At 39.6% G+C, this 22,253-nt stretch overlaps 4 protein-coding genes across 4 annotated transcripts; all 4 read left to right on the top strand.

Moving 5' to 3' along the window:
• The first annotated feature begins 1,463 nt into the window (after nucleotides 1–1,463).
• LOC138881678 (uncharacterized) lies at nucleotides 1,464–2,060 on the top strand. Its single transcript, XM_070161928.1, has 2 exons — nucleotides 1,464–1,730; nucleotides 1,788–2,060. The coding sequence occupies exons 1-2, from the start codon at nucleotides 1,464–1,466 to the stop codon at nucleotides 2,058–2,060; spliced, it is 540 nt and encodes a 179-aa protein (XP_070018029.1).
• Nucleotides 2,061–2,205: 145 nt separating this feature from the next.
• LOC138881677 (uncharacterized) lies at nucleotides 2,206–2,652 on the top strand. The gene has a single exon (XM_070161927.1). It carries the CDS (start codon nucleotides 2,206–2,208, stop codon nucleotides 2,650–2,652), a length of 447 nt encoding a protein of 148 aa, XP_070018028.1.
• A 13,458-nt stretch (nucleotides 2,653–16,110) lies between these two features.
• Nucleotides 16,111–16,953, top strand: LOC138881676 (secreted RxLR effector protein 161-like). Its single transcript, XM_070161926.1, has 2 exons — nucleotides 16,111–16,776; nucleotides 16,906–16,953. Exons 1-2 carry the CDS (start codon nucleotides 16,111–16,113, stop codon nucleotides 16,951–16,953), a joined length of 714 nt encoding a protein of 237 aa, XP_070018027.1.
• A 4,412-nt stretch (nucleotides 16,954–21,365) lies between these two features.
• On the top strand, nucleotides 21,366–21,827 carry LOC138881675 (uncharacterized). Its single transcript, XM_070161925.1, has one exon. It carries the CDS (start codon nucleotides 21,366–21,368, stop codon nucleotides 21,825–21,827), a length of 462 nt encoding a protein of 153 aa, XP_070018026.1.
• Nucleotides 21,828–22,253: the final 426 nt, after the last annotated feature.

Genomic DNA, 22,253 nt, shown 5'->3' with positions numbered 1-22,253 from the left:
GCTTGGGTAGGATGTGGGACCTATAATCTAATCTTTTTGTGTGACCGGTGGGGTCCACTGGGATTTTTTTGGAGAAAAAGAGGTGGGACCGCTGTTTTCTTTGTTTTAAAAATGAGGGGAAGCTTTTGTGTCTATCGTGGGAAGAAGAAGGGCTTTTTAATGTAGAGGTATAGCGCGGTATTACTCCATGCTATATATAACGAGGTATTACACCGCACTATACTTTAACGGCAGAAACACTATTAAAGTATAGCGCGGTGTAATACCACATTATATATAGAAACGTAACTTTTTTTAGCAGTAGAAACATATTTTAAGTCCAAAAACCCAACATTTAGGTTTCGAACTAAAGTTATAAACAACGCTATTTTGCTTTTATTTTCAAGGCCCTCCTAAAATAGACACATTCTTGTTTCAACTTGTAAGATTATTATACATGTTAGTTAAATCACTAATTGGTAAAATAAATGTATATTTAGATAAATTTTAACATTGATAGATCTTTAATGTCTTTGCCTTATGTTTTGATGATCTAACAAACTTAGTGTCAAGAACCAGATATGGAACCTGACACACTTGATACACATTACAAATGAATGGATTCCATCCAGGACTCCAGCTAATGTGAATTGCTGCAAGTGTAGAAAATAGAGAAACAAGACAAGAACCTGATCCCTTGTGTTTCCCTGATATCAGTACAAAAGTCAATTGTGCACGACTGAAAAGTGACTGCTACAGAAACAGTGCACACAGTGCAGCAGTTTTGCAGTCACTTGCCCTTTGACCAACCAAGTACTTACATCATTCAAGTGATGTCATCAAAGGTGTATTAATAAGAGCATTATAACAAAACATCACTTGAACATTTGAGTATTCACTTCAAGCATTCAAGTCTTATGCAACAGTGAACTTAATTCTCAAGTGCTTGAAGAACAAAGTTATATGCTAATACAGATCCATTCCTAAATCTAGTATTTTGTTGTCCTTAGTTGAGTTGTAACTTTATGATTGTTCTTATTGTAATTCCTAAATTGCTTAGCTAGAAGTGTTGCTTAGGAACCCCTTTGTAAAATCATAAACTTTCTGAGTTTGTGTTGTGACTAGAGTTAGTCATAAGTTAAAGTCTTTGTAACTAGTGAGTGACAAAGTGGCTTGTGGTAAGTGTATCACAAGTTAATTGAATTGAAGTCTTTGTAATAGAGTCATTACAAAGTGGCTTGTAATAGTGTATTTACAAGTTAGTAAAGTTGAAAGCCTATAAGTGTAGGACGTGGTTTTTGTCCCCTTGAGTTGGGATTTTTTCACGCAAAATTCCCGTGTCTCATTTACTTACTGTTTCATTAGTATTCTTAGTGGAAACTCATAGAGGACCAGGTACTTTATAGTTTCATGGACTCATATAAACTAACAATTGGTATCATAGCGGGTTCCTCCTATCAGGCTAACACCTAGGAAGGATTCGTATGGCTACTCCACCAAATTTTGAAGAAGGTCAATCTATGTACAGACCACCCAAGTTCAACGGGCAATACTATAGGTGGTGGAAGACAAGAATGCATGATTTTATCATGGCTAAAGATTTTGAGTTATGGGATGTCATATGTGATGGTCCTTACATCCCAAAAAAGGTAGTTGGAGACCTTCCGTTGACAATGCCAAAGACCAAAGAAGAATACACGGACGTACACGGGAAAGCTATGGAGAAACAATTTTGTACCAAGAAAGTTTTGGTGTGTGGAATAAAACCTGATGAATACAATTGAATCTCTGCTTGTGAAACTACTAAGGAGATATGGGAAGCTTTGCAAACAGCACATGAAGGAACCACTCAAGTAAAGCAATCTAAGATTTATATGCTCACTACCGAGTATGAACTCTTTAGGATAAAGGGCGATGAATCTATTCAAGATATGCACACAAGATTCACCTCTATCATAAATGAGTTACACTTACTTGGTGAAATCATTCCTAGGAACAAGCTAGTGAGGAAAATTCTTAGTATCCTGCCCAGTTCTTGGGAAAGCAAGGTGAATGCTATTACTGAAGCAAAGGACCTGTAGGAGCTGACCGTAGACGAGCTGGTTGGAAATCTGAAGACCTACGAGATGAAGAGGAAGATAGACAGTGGAAGAAGAGAACCAAAGAAAGAAAGAAAACTTGGTACTTAAAGCTGATAGCAATTACTCGAGTGAGGAGGACAGTGACATGGCTTATTTAACCAAAAGGTTTCAGAAGATGGTCAGAAGAAATGGAGGAATACTAAAAAGTGTCAACTCCAGCAAACCAAAGAACTATGATCTCTACCACAAGTGTCGAAAGCCTGGGCACTTCATCAAAGACTGTCCTTTCCTAAAGCAAGAGTACTCCAAGTACAACCCTGAGAAAGCAGCCAAGAGGAACCCGGTTCCTAACAAGGACTTCAAGAGGAAGAGATCTGCTAACAATGTGGTGAAACAGACTTTTGCAGCATGGGGAGACTCCTCTAGTGAGTCTGAAGATGAAACTGATACAAGTGACAACTCTATGATGGCAGTTGAAAGGGAGGAAAATGAATATGATTCAATATTTGCTTTGATGGCCCAATCAGATGATGATGAAGACGATGACAACAGTGAGGTAAATTTCAGGGATGTTCAGAGAAATATGGAATAATACTCTCCTAAGAAACTCATGTCTTTAGATATTGTATTGATTGATGCCTATCATAGTCTTGTGGAGGATAAGTATGCCTTGACCTTACAGCTAGGAGTAGCTGAACAAACTATAGATGATCTGGTAGTGTGTGTAGTTGATATGAAGGAAACCACTTGTGAGCTGGAGAAAGAAAAATTTCTTTTACTCAAAAAAATTGATAACATAGAACATGAAAGAGATGACTTAGTGGTTATAGTTGTTGACCATAAGAAAACCATTGAAAACATCATAAAAGAAAGAGAAGCCTTAATGAAAAGAGTGACTGAGATTGAGGAAGAACGAGATGATCTCTTGGTAGTGATTGATAACCTAAGGGAAACAATAGAGGGAATAGGTACTGAGTCAAAAACTAGAAACTTTGGAAAAGGAAAAGAGGTAGCTAGTGAGGAACACATTAGGCTTGAAAACAAGTTGAAGGCTATGAGAACTACTTTGTGTATTGAATCTGAGAAAAACAAGCATCTCCGGACTGAACTAGAAAGAGTAAAAAATGATCTTAAAAAGTCCCTAAAGTGGACCTGGTCTTCAGAAGCTATCACTGCCATGTACGTTAATAATGGTGGAAACATGCAGGGATTAGGGTTCTAAAGGGAGAAAACCCCTTACAACCCCCATAGCAAGTATGTTACTGTACCAGAAAATTGGTTGTATACCCACTATTGGAATTGTCGCGCCCTCTTTTTCCTCGCAGAGTCTGGGTTTTGACATTCATTGGGAAAAAAATCATTTTCAAGAGTCGCCACCTAATGGATTAAGGTGTGTTAGGGAACCTAGAGAGATTAACTCATGTAACTAGTTTGCATTACCAGAGATCGGGGTAAGGGCTCGAAAGAACCTTGAGGGGAACGTGTTAGGCACCCCTCGCGGTCCACAAAGGTGGGTTCCAGCCGAACATAAACTATGCGAATTAGTTAATTAAAAAGTAAGCACGTATTTGCAAGTAAATTAGTTTTCCCTATCTAAATGCATATATGATCAAGGAAGTTCAGATAATGAAAGAAAAAGAGGTTTGCACAACTTACACATGTATATGTAAATAAAAAGGGAAGTTTAGATAATTTAAACACATATAGGAATTGGGAAAGGGAAGTCCTAAGTTGATTAGCCTACAGGATCAATCTATGTAATGCCCGGTAATCCTCCTCAACTAGAGGGGCTACACGTGACATTAGCGCGCAGGTCATCATATCCTTTTACTACCCATTATCCTCCCCTTAACGGTTATATTAGTGAATTTTATTAACGACCCCCTATTAAATTCGGAACGACCCCCTATGTCCAAATGTCCATCGGGTTTTCCACAATTCCAAAGGACAAAATCACGATTGTGTGCATTAATTTGGAGAAATAAGTGTCAATATGCTAATCATTACTGTATAAATAGACCAATGATAGACAGTGTCCGGTTGGGAATATCCGGGAGATGGGGGTTGATATGTAGGTGATGGTGCTTGGTATGTGGGTGGGGGGTGTTTGATATGTGGGTGGAGGTGTTTGATATGTGAGTAGAGATTTCGGGCCCTGAGCCACAATTACTGCACTAACATCTTTCTTCTTTAATATGTCGTCTGATTGTAATGCCTTGTTTGTGGCCTGTAATGCCTCAAAGTTTGTTACCATAACGCTTTTGATACCTTCTTCAATCCTTTCCCCAAGTTTGATGATGTCATAGAATTTATGGTTTTCAATATCCATCAACCTTTCATAGTATTGAAGATCCTGTGCTCTGATGAAAAATTTGTTCATCTGTGCCTCGTCCAAAAATAGCCTGACTGTGGCTGCTTCCAACCTTCAACGAGAAGCATACTCGCAGAAAGTCTCGGTGGGCTTCTTCTTGAGGTTCTGAATGTAGAAAACATCTTGGGCATTTTCTGTGTTGAACATGAATCGGTCCATGAAATCAGACTCCATACTCACCTAGTTGGACCATTTCTTAGGATCCTGGCTGATGTACTAGGACAAAGCATCTCCCGTAAGACTCCTCATGAAAAGCTTCATTCGGATCTTTTCATCCTTTCTGACCCCGACAAGTTTGTCACAATAGGCCCTTAGATGAACCTTGGGATCACATGTACCATCAAACATCTCGAACTTGTAAGGTTTGTACCCCTCTGGCAGTTCTACATCTGGCGGTATGCATAGGTCTTCATAGTTCAAACCTTCTATCCCTTCACCTCCTTCGACACCCTGAACTCAAGTTATCAACTTCTTGAGTTCCTCAGCCATATTTTTTATGAACAGGTCCTTCTCAGTGGATTCTGGTGTATAGGAAGTTGGTTGAGTAGAGTGAGATACAGTTTCCACATATATAGGGTTGTTTTGGTGAGTTCCAGGAATCTGGGTGTAGTGGTGATCACTGGTTGAGTTTTGGGGATCGGGAATGGGTTGTGGTGTGTTATGGGGAGTGTTATAAGCAGCGGTTGATGGGTACTGAATTGGTTGATGGTGGTATTGTGGCGGAGTTGGTATTGGTAAGGGATTGAGATTTTTAGGTGGAGTTGCATATTGGTGCGGTGCATGAGGGTTTTGTGGATGTTGGTTCAGTGTATTTTGGGGAGGCGCTGGGTTTTTGTTGTTATGTTGGTTGACATCGGGGAAAATCTGGGTGAGGGATAGGTTTGCCAAGTTGCGGACCTGCTCAAGTTCTCCCTGTAGCTCCAGTATCTTTTGTTCTAATCTTAAGACTAAATCATTTGGTGCCGGAGTACTCCGTCCGTCTGAAATTTCTGCATTTTCCACATTTTCCTTTCGAATACCACTTAAGTCGTCCATTTTAGCTTTCTCTTTGCTCTTTGTATTACTTAGAGGAGGAAGAGGTGGAGGTCCTCTAAATCTAATGTGATACGCTGATGATGTCAGTATGTGCGAACCAAACCTTAGGGAATGAGAATAATGTATTTGTGCGAAAATTTAAACATGATGCAAATTCCCTTTGGACCATGAAAGTTGTCTTCGGACGGTTAAGGATGACGTCCTCAAACCATGATGTCCTGGCCATTAATTGCTTAGATAAGAGATTTGTAGGCCATGAAATGATGTTCTCGGACCATGAAAATGGTACCTCCGAACCATGACGCCTTTGAATAATGATATGCAAATTTGAGAGATCCTTAGGCCATGACATGGTGTCTTCCGGCTATAAGGATGATGCCTTTAGACTATGACGCCTTTGGACAGATTGGCGATATTTCATCCCATGAGATGTAATAACATGATGTTAACAAGATAAGGCTTAGTCTTGCTAAATGTAGGGCAGAGCTTAGCCCGACAGAAGAGCAAATAGATAGTACTAGAATAGAGCAGTATTTATGCAAGGAGTGACAATGCTTAGTCCCATGAGAAGACAGTGCTTAGCCTCATGCAAAATTGGATACAGAGCCTAGTCTCATGCAAAATTCAGAGGCGCACAAGAACGCTTAGATGAAGGTGTTGAGTAAAGCTTATATACCAAAGAATATCACCTGCGGAGAGATGGCCAACATGGTAGGAAGGTGCTGGAAAGTCATAAAATAATCTTCCACGAGGATGAACTACCTCCTAAAGGGTTGAATCACAATCGAGCATTGCATATCACGGTGGAATTTGAAGACAAATTCATCGTCAGGGTCTTGATTGATGGGGTTCAAGCCTCAATATTTGTCTGTTGGATACTCTGAAAAGATTGGGCAAAGGTTTCCATGAGATACGGGCAGGAAGCATAAATGTAAAAGCCTTTGATGGGTCTCAAAGGGCCACGATTGGGGAGATTAATCTTTGTCTGCAGATGGGGCCAACTTGGTTCAACGTTGATTCCAAGTGCTTGACATATCAGCTTCATACAATCTTCTGCTGGGCCAACCGTAGATATATGTCGCTGGGGTTGTGGCTTCCACACTACCTAAATCATTTTCCACCACACCCCGATGTAACATTTTCCCTTCTCTCTCAAACGCTCTCTACTTAAACCCTAATCTTCAGGCGCCGTCAACGGCTTAGCCCTTTGTTCTACAATGTTTCTCTGTCGTCTCAGGCCTATATTGGCCTTCTACTTGCTATGGTTCATTAGTTTCTTGGATCCTTGAGAAGATCTCAAGGGACCTAGGTTGTCTAGTTTGCACCTTTGATTTCTTTGCATGTTTCACGCCATTTGCTCGACCATGAGTAAGAAGCATCTCTTATTTTGATATGAATCCACGATTTTATAGAGAGTCCCTCCACCTCCTCCTCCTCCAAGTAATAAAAAGAGCAAAGGGAAAGCTAAAATGGACAACTTAAGTGGTATTCGAAAGGAAAATGTGGAAAATGCATAAACTTCAGACGGACGGAGTACTCCAGCACCAAATGATTTAGTCTTAAGATTAGAACAAAAGATACTGGAGCTGCAGGGAGAACTTGAGCAGGTTCGCAACTTGGCAAACCTATCCCTCACCCTGAATGTCCCCGATGTCAACAAACAAACACCAAAAACCTAGCACCTCCCCAAAATACACTAAACCAACATCCACAAAACCCTCATGCACAACACCAATATACAACACCACCTCAAAATCTCAATCCCTTAAGAATACTAATTCCGGCACAACACCACCATCAACAATTTAGTACCCATCAACCGCTACTTATCACACTCCCCAGAATACACCACAACCCATTCTCGATCCCCAAAACTCAACCAGTGATCACCAATACACCCAGATTCCCGGCACTCACCAAAACAATCATATATATGTGCATATGGAGGCAGTTCTTAGCCTCATGGAAACAATGTTCATCTGTAATGCAAATATGGAGGCAGGCCATAACCTTATGCAAGTTCGGGACGAGGCTTAATCCCATGCAAAGAACAACTAGCAAATAATAGAATGTTTATTAGTTGGGGATACATTCAGTGTCGTGTGGCCCGTTTGATAGTGATTTTGCTTTATGTATATATATTTGTGAATGCTATAGCTACGTCAGATGTGCATACGCTCAAAGAAAAATTGTAAGTTTCGTAAAGGGAGGTTGGTTCGTGCCTTTGTCTGCTAGCCTTGCTCTGCTCCATTCTGGAGGCCTTGTTTGAGTTTCCCTGGGTAGCACCTGACTGTTATGCAAATAAAGCTTTCGAAAACATGCAATTATTTATAAAGATAGAGTCATTTTAGAAATGTAGTAAAATATTAAGTAATTTTAGAAGAACTAGTGACTGTGACACATTTCAAAGACAACGCAGCTTTCTCGTGTTAGAATTTTGAGGGTCCTCCTCAAAATTCTGCCCCAGTTCGGTAGATGATCCTTTAGCCATTTGTGAGCAACAAACTCGTTGAACCTTCTTCGGAATTTTGAGAACCCTTCTCAAAATTCTGCCCCAGTTTCTTAACCAATTTCTGATTTCCTGACATGCCATGGCGTTGGCTGGACTTGCTCCGGAATTTTGAGGGTCCTCCTCAAAATTCTGCCCCAGTTTCTGATTCTAGGGGAAATGGAAATTTTATTATGAAATGACCAAACCCATAGGGCTTCCTATGTATCTCCTCTTAAACAAGAATCAGGTCAAGTGTAGTTCAATTATATTAGATGAAGAAATGTAAATAGTCTAAGCATAGTATCTATTGACTACGTCAGAATTGATTGGTTTTTGGCCAAACTTCTCCGTCCATTTCTGCAAGTATTAGTGCTCCTCCTATTAGCACTTTGTGAACCATGTAAGGACCTTGCCAGCCGGCTAAAAGCCAAGGCTAGGTAGTGGGCGATACTTGCTCTATATTCTGCACTCTTTTGTTTTTCCTCAACTAGTATGTTTCTAGTTAAATTTGAAACCCAAACTTTATGTGTTTTATTCCTGCATTAGCTCATTGGTTATGAATTTGACCTATCCTCTCAGTTACATCTTTGTTTAGCATGCCTAAATTCTATCCTATTCAATGAACAACTAGTATGTCTACACTCCACATGTCTATCTGATGTTTGAACAACCTGTTTGTTGATTTATGATCAATACTCTAACTATGTGATCATGTTGGTTGCTTAATATGGTTGATCCTACTTGTGTGTCTAATTCTGTCCTCTATATATTTTCCCCGTGTCTTAATTGCCTACTACTCTGATTAATCTGTTAAGGCTGTGAAGCTCCTAAGTGTTCTATGCATATTGTTGTCTACATGCTTCCCTGCACCCCATCCATATACCCCAATGAGGTTCCTATATGTTCCCAATCCCTTCCACCCAAGTGTGCAAACCTACCTGCTATAGTGCCTGTGAATCTAAACCTTCTATGATTTATTGATTGTCTACTGAATTTGCTCTCTTCTGAACTATTTCAAATATTGTCTGTAATCTTCTAAAAACTAGCTTTCATTCCTAGTATTTTCTCAAAACTGGTCTATTCTAGAAAAACCTTTTTTAACTCCTAAACTGTTTTCACTAAGTCTTTTAAACTATATCAAGTACTCTCACTTATTCTTAGGTTATTAAGTTCTGCCCCTCTGGTATGTGTACTGCTTAGGGATCCTTGAGGTCTCTCTGAACTCCGGTATATCTAGGCTGACTCTTCTACACTGCACATAATTAGTCTCTATTTGACAAAATCTGGGTGTGAGCACTGCGACCATGATCCTTGAGCTCCTTAGGGAACTCTAACACACCTGGACACAAATTTGGCGATGAAACCCTTGACATTTGAGGCTACTGAAGGCCTGACACTCCCAATTTTGTTTTGAGCCTGCATTAGGCTCCCTATAGTTTAATTTATATTGTATTTATGTAATTTATTCAATTTTGCTCTGTAATAATCATTTGTAAAACAGATATTGGGGTAACTAGTGAAACAGGAGGGTAGTTGTATGATAATATAGGTAAAACTGGGTAAAAAACATGCTATAGGCTTTATATTCTGCAAATCTGCATTAGAAGCCATGTTCAAGGATTGATGTGATCGTTTACATTTAAACCATGTTGAACTTGTGCACTAGATAACTTGTTTTTAGGGCCTTCACGTTTACTGCTTCAGCATGTTGCATGCTCAATTCCTGGTTTTTCGCAAGTACTGCCACATAAACATCCTGCTATCAAATAATCTTAATAAAACTGTCATTCTTGTATGCATTAGATACCATGTTCTTAGGAACTCTGTTTGCATCTGTTTGAACCACGTCTATTTCAATTAAATGACTACAGGTTTAAAGTCATCGCCTTCTCGAATAAGCCCGATTGATGCCTCAGGATCCCATTCCTCGTCCATCTCTATCACATGTATCCCACTACCCTTATGATCCGGGAGAGGATTGTTGCAGACATTGGGTGCAACTTCTGTAGAAATACTAGTTGTTCATTGAACAGGACAGAATTTAGGCATCCTAAACAAAGACGTAACTGAGAGGATAGGTCAAATTCATAATCAATGAGCTAATGCAGGAATAAAACACATAAAGTTTGGGTTTCAAATTTAACTAGAGACATACCAGTTGAGAAAACAAAAGAGTGTAAAATATAGAGCAAGTATAGTCCCACTACCTAGCCTTGGCTTTCAGCCGGCTAGACCCACAATAACACAATAGCAAAGAAGGAGAATAGTTTGATTGTGTGTGTGTATATTGGGAGCTAATGTCTGTCCAGAAGTAAGAATAGATGAGAGTATATATAGTAGTTGGAAGCAAAACAGAGTAAGGTAAATGAGATCAATTAGTCAGCAATTAAGGAAGCTTACGGAAGCAATTATGCACAAAATCAATATAGTCTCCCTTAATTAAGGGGTAATTACCCAACGGTAAAGGGCAGGACAACATTTAAGGAAAGAAACCGAGTAAGACTTAAGTACAAAGTGGGCAATTAGGGGTAAATAAGTAGGGTTTCAATTAAGGAAACAGTATTGAGGAATCAGTAAGTATCACAGTTAATCAAATAAGGTAAGAAACTAAATAAGGTTGCAAATAAAGGAATAATCAAGAATCAGCCCCTAAGCTTTTTACGGAGCAAATCAGTGAATCAGGAATCCAATATAGTACTAATTTAAAGGTGAATAATATATGTTTCCACAAATACACAAATAGGCTAAGTATAAACACAGAATCAGTCGAGAAATCAAGTCAGAAACCTTAATAGAGGCATACTAGGGTAAAAATCACAAGACGTTTAAATTAGACTAAGGAGAAATCATGAGAATCAAGTGCAATGCTCGGTAATCCTCCTCAACTATAGGCGCTACACGTGATATTAGTGCACAGGTCATCATATCCGTTTACTACCTATTACGCTCCCTTTAACGGTTATATAAGTGAATTTGATTAACGACCCCTTAAGCGTGTTGTTACCCATCCCTTCCTTGTGGCCCCAGAGGAATTTAGGACCTCTAGACTTAGGCAGTTCTAGACAATCCTAAGGTGTTTAAAAGGGAAAAGTCTAGGCGAAAACAAATAACATATAGGACTGTCAATTAAGAAGTAGGTAAAAGGCTAATGTTTTCCTCCACATATACATTGCAAATAAACAACACATCTCGAACAGTTGATTTTGAAGAAGTTCAGAAATCCTAAGAACATGATATCTAGATGAATGTTACAGATACAGGATATGCAGTGTTTGTTTTAACCCCAAAATACACTGAGCCAACATCCACAAAACCCTCCTGCACCGCACCAATATGCAACTCCACCTCAAAATCTCAATCCCTTACCAATACCAACTCTTCCACAACACCACCATCAACCAACTCAGTACACATCAACCGCTACTTATCACACTCCCCAGAACACACCACAACCCATTCCCGATCCCCAAAACTCAACCAGTGATCACCGCTACACCCAGATTCCTGGCACTCACCAAAACAACCCTATATATATGGAAACTGTACCTCACTATACTCAACAAACTTCCTATACCTTTCGTTTGTATGACTTTGTTGTCAATCAGTGTCTAGATTTTGTCTTTCAATGTTCGGCACTCGTCAATGGTGTACCCCTTCATACCGGAATAGTATGCACAAGTTTTGTTTGGGTTGACCCATTGGACGGATTTTCTACTGCCACAGCGGGAATGTGAGTGATGTAACCAGCGGCTTTCAACCTTTCATACAGCTGGTCGATGGGTTCAGCAATAGCGGTGTATTGTCTAGGTGGCTTGTGGTCAAAATTGGGTTGTGGTCTTGGATAATTTTGGTGATTTGGAGGTGACTGAAACTGAGATGGTTGGGAATTATAGGTTATGTATACACTCATGTCTATCTGATGTTTGAACAGCCTGTTTGTTGATTTATAAATCAATCCTCTAACTATGTGATCATGTTGGTTGCTTAATATGGTTGATCCTACTTGTGTGTCTGATTCTGTCAACTATATCTTTTCCCCATGTCTTAATTGCTTACTACCCTGATTAATTTGTTAAGGCTGTGAGTATAAATAGGCAAACCTGGAGGGGGTAAGGGCCTAACTATCTCTTATTTTGCAGAAAATGAGGCCCGAAGTCCCTAGATTCGGTATGGTCGGTAGCATACCTCCAAAAACTTTTGATAGATTGGTGGAGGGATATTCCCTCAAGTGACCAAAATCATATGAAAAGCGTCTTAGGGAATTTGCTGTCACTATTGGATCTTCAACCAAACAAAATACTAATCGAGGCTGCCACTTTGTTTTGGGAAAAGGAAAAGGTTGTGTTCCGCTTTGGAGATGTAGAAATGACTCCCTTTTTAGAAGAAATAGGGGGATTTGATGGGTTGCCTTGGGATAGCTCTGGTCTGTTGGCACCTAAAAATTACACCACCAGAGGGTTCCTTAAGATGATGGGACTGAAGAAAAATGATGATTTGAAGTGCCTGAAAAACTCCTACGTACCTTTTGACTTTCTTTATGAAAGATACAGTCACAACAACTCTTACCGTATTTTTTAGGATGAGTTCTCAATCACCTCCTTGGGTTGGGTTCATCGTAGGGTCTTCGTGTTCATTGTGTGCTTCTTGGGCATATTGGTATTCCCAATCCAAGGGAATATAATCCATACTAGGCTGGCCATGGTGGCCAAAACTCTGATGGTGGGATCGAGGGGCAGACATATACTATTGTCCATATGATCATTGCGGATATGTACTGGGCCTTGGAACGTTGTCAGAAGGGGTCCAGGTTCTTTGAGGGTTGCAATTTGTTGTTAAAAGTCTGGCTGTTAAAACATCTCCATAGGGGTCAATACCGCCAAGAGTTTTGGGGATCAGTCCATATTATACTTACTGGTTAGGGATTTAGGCTAGTTTTTGAGTCCGAAAATTAGGGAGATTAAGAGGCTATTTGTTAAATACCCAAATATTTGAAAAAAATTATTTTATAAAATAATTAAAAATGAGAAAAAAAATATTTTTTATGCATAGAAGTGCCTCAAAATAATTATTCAATATTTTAAAAATATAAGGGACCAATTTCTAGCAAAATTATACAGTGATGTGTACATGGGCTATAATTGCAAAATCAGTGCAATTGTAACCAAAGGGTGTAAATCTAGCCATTTGTGAAATAATTAGAACTTAATAAGGCCATAAATGGTAATATTAAATCAAGAGATGTTTTTAAAATCATTTGTAATGCAATTTTGTAATTATTTATATGAAGAAAATATTGAGATAAATTATTTTAAAATGTAAAACTTATGGAAAAATACCCATGGATGCCAATGCATAGTTTTACTTCAAAAATATTATAGGGAAAAATTGAGTATCAACAGGAACAATGGGCATTTCAAGGAAAATTGCCAAGTCAGGGTCCAGTCCATTCAGAAAAATAAAGTGTTTGCTGAAAATGTAAGTACTAAAAAGGGACCAGGTTCCACCCACAAAAAACACATATTACTTGCTAGGACTAAGAGCGCTCTTATTCAACCTCTTGCCTACTACAAGGGACCCAAACTTGCTTGGGTTCCTAAAACTAACTCTTGATCTCCTTGTGTAGGGAACAGTGAAAGGAAGCAGTCAACATTGGTTCATGGATAGTGGATGTTCAAAGCACATGACTGGGAATACCATGGACTTTCTTTCACTAAAAGCCCTGCAAAGAGGGAGTGTATCCTTTGGCAATGGGAAAAAGGGGTACATTCTTGGAGTTGGAAAAGACGAGAAATCACTCCCTCACTCTATTGAGAATGTGTACTATGTTAATTGTCTTAAGTATAGTCTCTTGAGTGTCTCTCATATCTGTAATAAAGGAAACAAGGTGGAGTTCTTGTCCAAGATATGTAAAGTTACTAATTTGGTAACTGGTGAAGTGGTACTTGTGGCCAAGAGATACAAGAACATCTATGTTGCTGATTTCGAGTCCATACAAAGTGGTGATCTGAGTTGTCTGAAAGTTGTTGATGATGATGCTAAACTCTGGCACTGAAGATTGGGGAATGCAAGCTTCTCTCTTCTGAACAAAATAATTCAGAAGGACCTGGTCCATGGTCTGCCCATGTCAAAGTTCAAAGTACAAAACGTATGTGATGCATGTGCTAGAGGAAAGCATGTAAAGTCCTCTTTTAAGTCTAAAAAGGATGTAAGCACCTCAAAGCCACTCGATCTTCTGCATATGGATTTATGTGGCCCTATGAGAGTGCAAAGCAGAGGAGGAAAAAGATACATATTTGTGATAGTGTATGACTACTCCAGATTCACATGGATTCTGTTTCTTAGAACTAAAGATGAAACCTTTGAGGTGTTTGTGGCTTTTGTAAAGAAAATCCAGGTGAAGATGGAGTCTAGAGTCGCATGTATTAGATCAGATCATGGAGCAGAATTTGAAAATGCCAAATTTGATGAGTTCTACAATGAAAATGGCATTACTCACAACTTCTCAACTCCAAGAAACCCCCAACAAAATGGAGTAGTGGAAAGGAAAAATAGAATTCTTGAAGAAACGGCAAGAACAATGCTGATCGACAGTGTGATTGCAAAGAACTTCTAGGCTGAAGCTGTCAACACTGCCTGCTACTTGGTGAATAAGTGCATAATCAGATCTCTCCTGAACAAAACCCACCTATGAGTTGTTGAATGGAAGGAAACCCAAACTGACTCACCTAAGAACATTTGGGTGCAAATGCTATGTTCTCAACAATGGATAGGATCGGCTTGGTAAATTTGATGCCAAGATTGATGAAGGAATCTTTTTGGGGTATTCTTCTCAAAACAAAACTTGCAAGATATACAACAAGCGGACTCAATATGTTGAGAAAAGTGTTCATGTTATCTTTGATGAGTCCTATCCTTCTTGTGAGAAAAGTGCTAAAGATAATCAAGATGGAGAGTCCTTACCGGTTCCTGGTGAAGTCATTGACATGACAAATGGAAAAGCAGATATGATGAGCCAAGTGAAGGAGCCGAGTGGAGACAATGCTGCCTCTTCTTCAATGGAACCAGGTACCTCAATTACAACCACTGAAGCTGAAGAAAGAGTGGTTGATGCAATACAAGGTACTCCACTAGTACTAGAGAGAAGAACACAAGAGAACCAGTTAAATATACCCAGCTCCTCTACAAATGAACCTTAAATACCCAACTGAAAACACAAAAGCTCTCATCCTCTTGACAACATAATTACTCCTCTAGATTCTGGAGCACAAACCAGGTCAAAAGACAGAAATTCACTTGCCTTCTTAGCCTTTCTCTCCCAAATAGAACCCAAAAATATCAAAGAAGCCCTAAAAGATGCAGATTGGATTACAGCCATGCAAGATGAGCTGCATCAGTTTGAAAGGAACAATGTCTAGCACCTGGTACCTAAACTCTCAGATCGAACCATTATAAGAACCAGGTGGGTATTCATGAATAAGCTTGATGAACATGGAAACACTACAAGGAACAAGGCCAGGCTAGTGGTTCAAGGCTACAATCAGGAGAAAGGGATTGATTATGATGAAATGTTGGCTCCGGTTGCTCGCATGGAAGCTATTAGAATCCTAATCTCTTTTGCATCTCATATGGAATTCACCTTGTTCCAAATGGATGTCAAAAGTGCATTCCTGAATGGACTTCTTAAGGAAGAAGTCTATGTGAAGCAACCTCCGGGGTTTGAATGTCATGAGCACCGTGAATATGTGTTTAAACTGGACAAAGCATTGTATGGGTTGAAGCAGGCTCCTCGAGCTTAGTATGAAAGGTTGTCAAAATTCATCTTAGAAAATGGCTTTACAAGAGAGAAAATTGACAACACCTTGTTTCTAAAGAAACGGGGAAGGAACCTGCTCATTGTTCAGGTCTATGGTGATGATATCATTTTTTGGGCAACCGCTGATTCTCTGCGTGAAGAGTTTGCAAAACTCATGGGAAGTGAGTTTGAAATGAGCATGATGGGGGAGTTGAATTTCTTCTTGGGTCTTCAAGTGAAGTAGTCCACAAAGGGTACATTCATTTGTCAGCAGAAATACATCAAGGAGCTCTTGAAGAGGTTTGATATGGAAGCATCAAAAGTGATAGACACTCCCATTGCAATGGCTACTCGACTGGACATGGATGAAACTGGATCTCCTATGAATCAAACCATGTATAGAGGCATTATTGGGTCTCTTCTCTATCTCACTGCCAGTAGACCCGATATTGTCTTGAATGTGGGGCCATGTGCAAGGTTTCAATCAAATCCCAAGGAATCTCATTTGAAGGCTACCAAAAGAATTTTGAGATACCTTAAGGGAACACAGGACCTCATCCTGTATTACCCCTCACGTGACATTTTTAATCTTATTGGGTATGCTGATGTTGACTATGCAGGTTATATTGTGGGCAGGAAAAGCACTTCTGGAATGGCTCACTTTCTAGGATCATGTCTCATCTCTTGGGGCACAAGGAAGCAAAACTCAGTGGCTCTTTCAACAGTTGAAGAAGAATATGTAGCTGCAGCATCCTGCTGTGCGCAACTCATATGGATTAAGCAACAACTGGAGGATTTTGGGGTATTTACTAAGTGTGTGCCTCTTCTATGTGATAACACCAGTGCACTCAACATGGCCAAGAATCTAGTTCAACACAACAGAACCAAGCACATTGATGTGAGACATCATTTTCTAAGGGACAACGTGGAGAAAGGGCTGATCTGTATGGAGTTCTGCAGCATAGAAGACCAAATTGCAGATATCTTCACCAAAGCATTGAGTAGGGAACATTTTGAAAGAAACAAGGTAAAGCTAGGGCTATTGAAGCCCAATTGAGAACCTGATTCCTCATCAATTTTCTATAAAAATCACCTTCAGGTAAAATTAGCTAAAGTATTTTCTGGCCAAGTCTAACTCACTTCAATAACATTGCAGGTAAACACACATGATAGTATAGAAGCTGTAAATGCATTGCATGGATGATAAAAGAGGATTGAAATTTTCAATGATAGGTCAAGAACCTGGTTCTTGTACCAAAGGTTAGTAGTTCTGTGCATTCTTTAATATACGTCTTGAAAGGATACAAATATCAACTGCCATGTCATCCACCTTTTCAGACCCTGCTATCACGTCCTTTCACTTCAAATTGTTCTATCTCCCTCTGAAACGTTGTATCTCTCTAAGCACAACCGCCATTTCAGAACCGGTTCCTATCTCTCTCTTCATAATTATCCCCTCTCATTAAAAACCCTCTCTTTTCTTCATAGACTATAGTCCTCCATTAGAACTTCTTCAAAGAACTTTGCCTCCATCTCTTCAATGGCTGATACAAACTCCGAAATTCCTGCCTCAGTCGTCTCTAATACTGAAAAACCCATTGAGTCCTTCGTCCCCAATGAGTCTTCTGTAACCACTCTTGTTCTTATCAGTGAAATCATTCCTAACCCAGATTTCTCATATCCTTCCAGTTCTAAGACAACTATCTCAGAAACCCCTAAAATTATTGATCCTTGTTCTCTATCTTCTGAGGTTCCCGTTGATCAAGGGAAAAGTAGAGAACATGGTAAAAGTCCTGAGGTCGCAGAGGTTTTCGCCATTGTTGCTTCAGATTCTATGGTGGCCATTGAGCCTATTAAGGAAGAAAATGTCGCGACCATCTTTGTGGTATCTGCTGATGGCGTCTTACATGAGATAATTTCTGGTGCTTCCATGTCTCAGAGGAACGAGATACAGGGTATGGGGGAAGAAGGAGCCATAGTGGTTGTTGAAGGCTCTGCACTAGCAGAAACTACTGGGCCCTCTCGTGAGAAACCTAATCCCTCTATAGAGGAAACAGGTCAGAGTTCTTACTCCCAGGCCAGTTCTGCTCCTATATTTGCTGTTGAGCCCTTGGACATTCAAGTCCCTGAGATGAGGTCTAGTGAGAGGAGGATCAAGACAACATTGCTCTTGATGATTTCATAGTGAAGCAAAGGGTAGTGTCTACTCCTGAGTCTTCTACTAAGCGACCCAATTTTGCAAGCAAAGGTAGCTTATGACTCTGCTCTTCAAAAGAACAGAAAAAGCAGTAAGAAGAAAAAGAGGAGACTGGTGAAAGACATTGTAATAGTGTGTGATAAGGTTGTCCCTGTGGTGGAAGTTGAGGAGGAAACAACTGAGGAATCTAGTTCCCTAGTGAGAAGGTCCCAGAAGAAGAAGCAATCTGCTTCCATAGAGAATGTTACAACTCCCAGTTCAAAGTTGGAGGATGTTGTGAGTGAGCCCTAAGTTTTTGATGAGGGTGTGTTAGTCAAGTCTAAGGGAAAAGCAAAATCAAGTGGTATGAAGTATGGAAAGAGAAAGCTGGAACCTGTTAAGGAACCCGTTTCTGCGAAGAGGATGAGAAGTGAAACCAGTTCTGCTTCAGAAAGATTAAGGCACCAAAAGGTTCTGTTGGGTCGTACTTTTGACCCAGCAATTTCGGAATTGGCTAGTATGAGACAAGTCCTGGTGATGGTTGAGTTTCAATGGTGGGGGCATCTATTCCAAATGGATGAACCCAAAGTATATGAGGATGAGGTTCAAAGCCTTTATGTCTGCCTCTTTCCCATTGATACCGACCATATCTATGCCTTGGTGAATGAGGTGGACATTGTGTTTAATGTGAGTCTGCTTGGGGATATTCTAAAGGTCCCTACGGTTGGTGTGTCTAGTGTGAAAGATGCGTGTGGGTATAATTTTCAGAATGATGTGGTGAAGTATAATGCGACAAAAGGGGGACCAGATTCACAAGAAGGCATTACTCCCTGTTTATCAATTGCTCTTCGAGTTGGTAAACAAAGTTCTATTGCCTCATGCTGAGAGGAGGTCCAAGACTTCTAAGTCTGACCTGTTTCTAATGGAGCAACTGGATAGATTTAACCCTGTTAACCTGCCTGCTATCATGATCGAACACATGCAAAAAGTAGCAACTTTCAAGGATTGAAATCATGATCTTCCATATGGGTTTCTACTTACGCAAGTGTTTAAGTTTTTCAAGGTGCCACTAGGTCAAGGCAAGGTAGGAACCAAGAAGCAGACCTTTTCTCAAACAACTTCGGAAGAGTGTGAGTACATCGAGAAGAATAGGGGGTTAGGCAGTACATCAACAATCTCACAGCTCATTGAAGGCTAGGAATGCTATCCTGGAAGGTCAGTAGGCCCAAGGGGCTCTGGAGTCAAATGAGGAAGTGGCTCGTTTGACAAAAGAAAATGTTGATCTCAGAGCACAAGTGGAGAACCTGGAAGTAGAACTGCTCAATGAGAAAAAATCGGTCAATGCCTGAATAGACCTAGTTCTCCAAACTCTTGTTGTAGCTTCCAAGCCCTCTACTCCTATTGCCCCCTAAGCAACCCCTTCAGTGACCAGTTTCTGGATTATGTCTATTAGTTTTTATGACTTGGCAGATGTTTTTGTTTCTTTTGTTTTGATGTGGTTGGGATGTATCAGTACTGCTCCCGTTTTCAACAGTCCAATTCTGCATTTGCTTTTTAAGCAAAGGTATATGTTTTATATATAAAATCAATCCTCTCTTGTTATGTCAATGCTTGTATTCTATGTTTCTCTTATCTATCAAGTTGTGTACACATATGTGACATGAGTTAGCTAGGCTAGATTTCTTTATACTGTTTGCCTGCTTGTGTATTGATGGGTTTTCAATGTCTTTGCCTTATGTTTTGATGATCTAACAAACTTATTACCAAGAACCAGATAGGGAACCTGACACACTTGGTATACATTACAAATGAATGGATTCCAGCCAGGACTCCAGCTAATGTGAACTGCTGCAAGTGTAGAAAATAGAGAAACAAGACAAGGACCTGATCCCTTGTGTTTCCTTGACAACAGTACGAAAGTCAACTGTGCACAGCTGGAAAGTGACTGCCATAGAAACAGTGCACACAGTGCAGCAGTTTTGCAGTCACTTGCCCTTTGACCAACCAAGTGCTTACATCATTCAAGTGATGTTATCAAAGGTGTATTAACAAGAGCATTATAACAAAACATCACTTGAACATTTGAGTATTCACTTCAAGCATTCAAGTCTTATGTAACAGTGAACTTAATTCTCAAGAGCTTGAAGAACAAAGTTAAACACTACTACGGACCAGTTCCTAAATCTAGAATTTTGTTGTTCTTAGTTGAGTTGTAACTTTGCGATTGTTCTTATTGTAATTCCTAAATTGCTTAGCTAGATGTGTTGCTTAGGAACCCCTTTGTAAAACCATAAACTTTCTGAGTTTGTGTTGTAACAAGAGTTAGTCATAAGTTAAAGTCTTTGTAACTAGTGAGTGACAAAGTGGCTTGAGGTAAGTGTATCACAAGTTAATTGATTTGAAGTCTTTGTAATAGAGTCATTACAAAGTGGCTTGTAACAGTGTATTTACAAGTTAGTGAAGTTGAAAGCCTACAAGTATAGGTCGTGGTTTTTGTCCCCTTGAGTCGGGATTTTTCCACGTAAAAATTTCACGTGTCATTTACTTACTGTTTCATTAGTATTTTCAGTGGAAACTCATAGAGGACCAGATACTCTATAGTTTGGTGGACTCATATAAACTAACAAACATACAGTTAAATTGAAGACAAAATCATAGGTTAAGTTGAGAACGCCTATTTATTTGGTTTAAAATCAGGCTACTTGTCCCCCCCCCCCAAATAAAAATCAAGCCCAAGGTACTCCCTTTTCTTTTTGTTTTTCTTGGCACAATTTTCCTTCAACATTTTTTATTAAATAATTCTATAGAAATTCAAATTTTAAGTCAGTTTTAATGTGAATGACCATATCCTTCACTATGAAAGCCAATTAAATAGGGAGTACTATTTTACATACTTTTTCCCCCACCCCACCACCACCCTACCCTTAAGCAATAAAGAAAGCCTATCTATTAATTGGATTTAGACAATTGGATCCACAGGTAGACGAAGGACAAATACTCATTGTTTCACGACATGATTTATAAGATAAAAGTAGTTAATAATGTTCATTTCTCATGCTTTCGCACCTCAACATCAATTATAGGTATAGAAAGCTACATTTTTAACGTTTCTTCACGTGGATCTTTCATATTTTCTCTTCGCACACCTAATAAATACTTTTATAGTCTAGTAGCTATATAGAATTGATTCTGTTATAAAAGTTGTGTTAAAAAACATAAAACAGAACATCAACATGTTAGTTATATAGTATCTAATGCTCCTTCTTTCTTTGTTGTAGATTCAACCTCAACTCAACAGAATGGATCCCTCTTTGATCCAACCACCTCTCCCACTGGAGCCCCCAGATAAACAAGTCCAAATGGAGGTGGAAGCACCACAACACTCCTACAAGAAAATGCTCCTAGACAAACAAACGGGTAACTAAACCAACTACTACAAAATGGAAAACCACCCAACATTAGAATTGGATAAAGGGAAACACATTGAAGACTCAATCCCACTCTCACCAGAAGAGAAGGAACGCCTCTATACTCCTTGGAGGTACTTAGTAATCATCAAAATATTCAAAAGAAAGATGCCTCACCACATGCTTCGATCTAAACTAATTGACCTATGGAAGCCATCTGAAACATTAATCTTGATTGACCTAGGATGGGAGTTCTTCATAGCAAAATTTAGCTTAGAGGAAAGTATGGTTAAGGCACTACATCTAGGGCCATGGTTCATTTTTAGACACTTTCTATCCGTTCAAAAGTGGGAACCAAAATTTATCCCCAAGGAAGCCACCCTCACTTCTACTGCCATTTGGATAAGATTACCCCAGCTACCAACAAAGTTCTACGACAAAGTCATCTTGGATAATGTTGGAAGGAAATTAGGTAAACTCCTAAAGATTTACTAATGCACATCCTCTACCCTAAGGGGGAGATATGCATGCATTTGTATTCAAGTGCCACTGGAAACCCTAGTGGAAACTTCAGTAATCATAGGAGACCACAAACAATCAGTGATATACGAAGGCGAAGGAACCCTATGTACCAGCTGTGGTAGGATAGGACACACTGCTCTAAGGTGTAACTATAAACCACACTCCTCAACAGCCAATGGTACGACAGCCAAAGGCACCTATCCCCATGGAAGGTAGTGCACCAAAAACACAGCACACTCCACATACAAAAGAGGTACAGGTAAACATGTTCGATGCTATTTCAGGTAAATTCCTACAAACAAAAACATTTAATTATAATTTAAAAAAACCAATCCACAGTACTCAGAAAAACAAAAGAAGGCCGCTGGGCCCAATAAAAGCATCACCCGGAGACCATCA

Source organism: Nicotiana sylvestris, chromosome 11, assembly GCF_000393655.2.
Source record: "Nicotiana sylvestris chromosome 11, ASM39365v2, whole genome shotgun sequence".
In the NCBI taxonomy this organism is placed as follows: Eukaryota; Viridiplantae; Streptophyta; class Magnoliopsida; order Solanales; family Solanaceae; genus Nicotiana; species Nicotiana sylvestris.
Note: the sequence above shows the minus strand (reverse complement) of the source record. Positions and strands in the feature narration are given on the sequence as shown.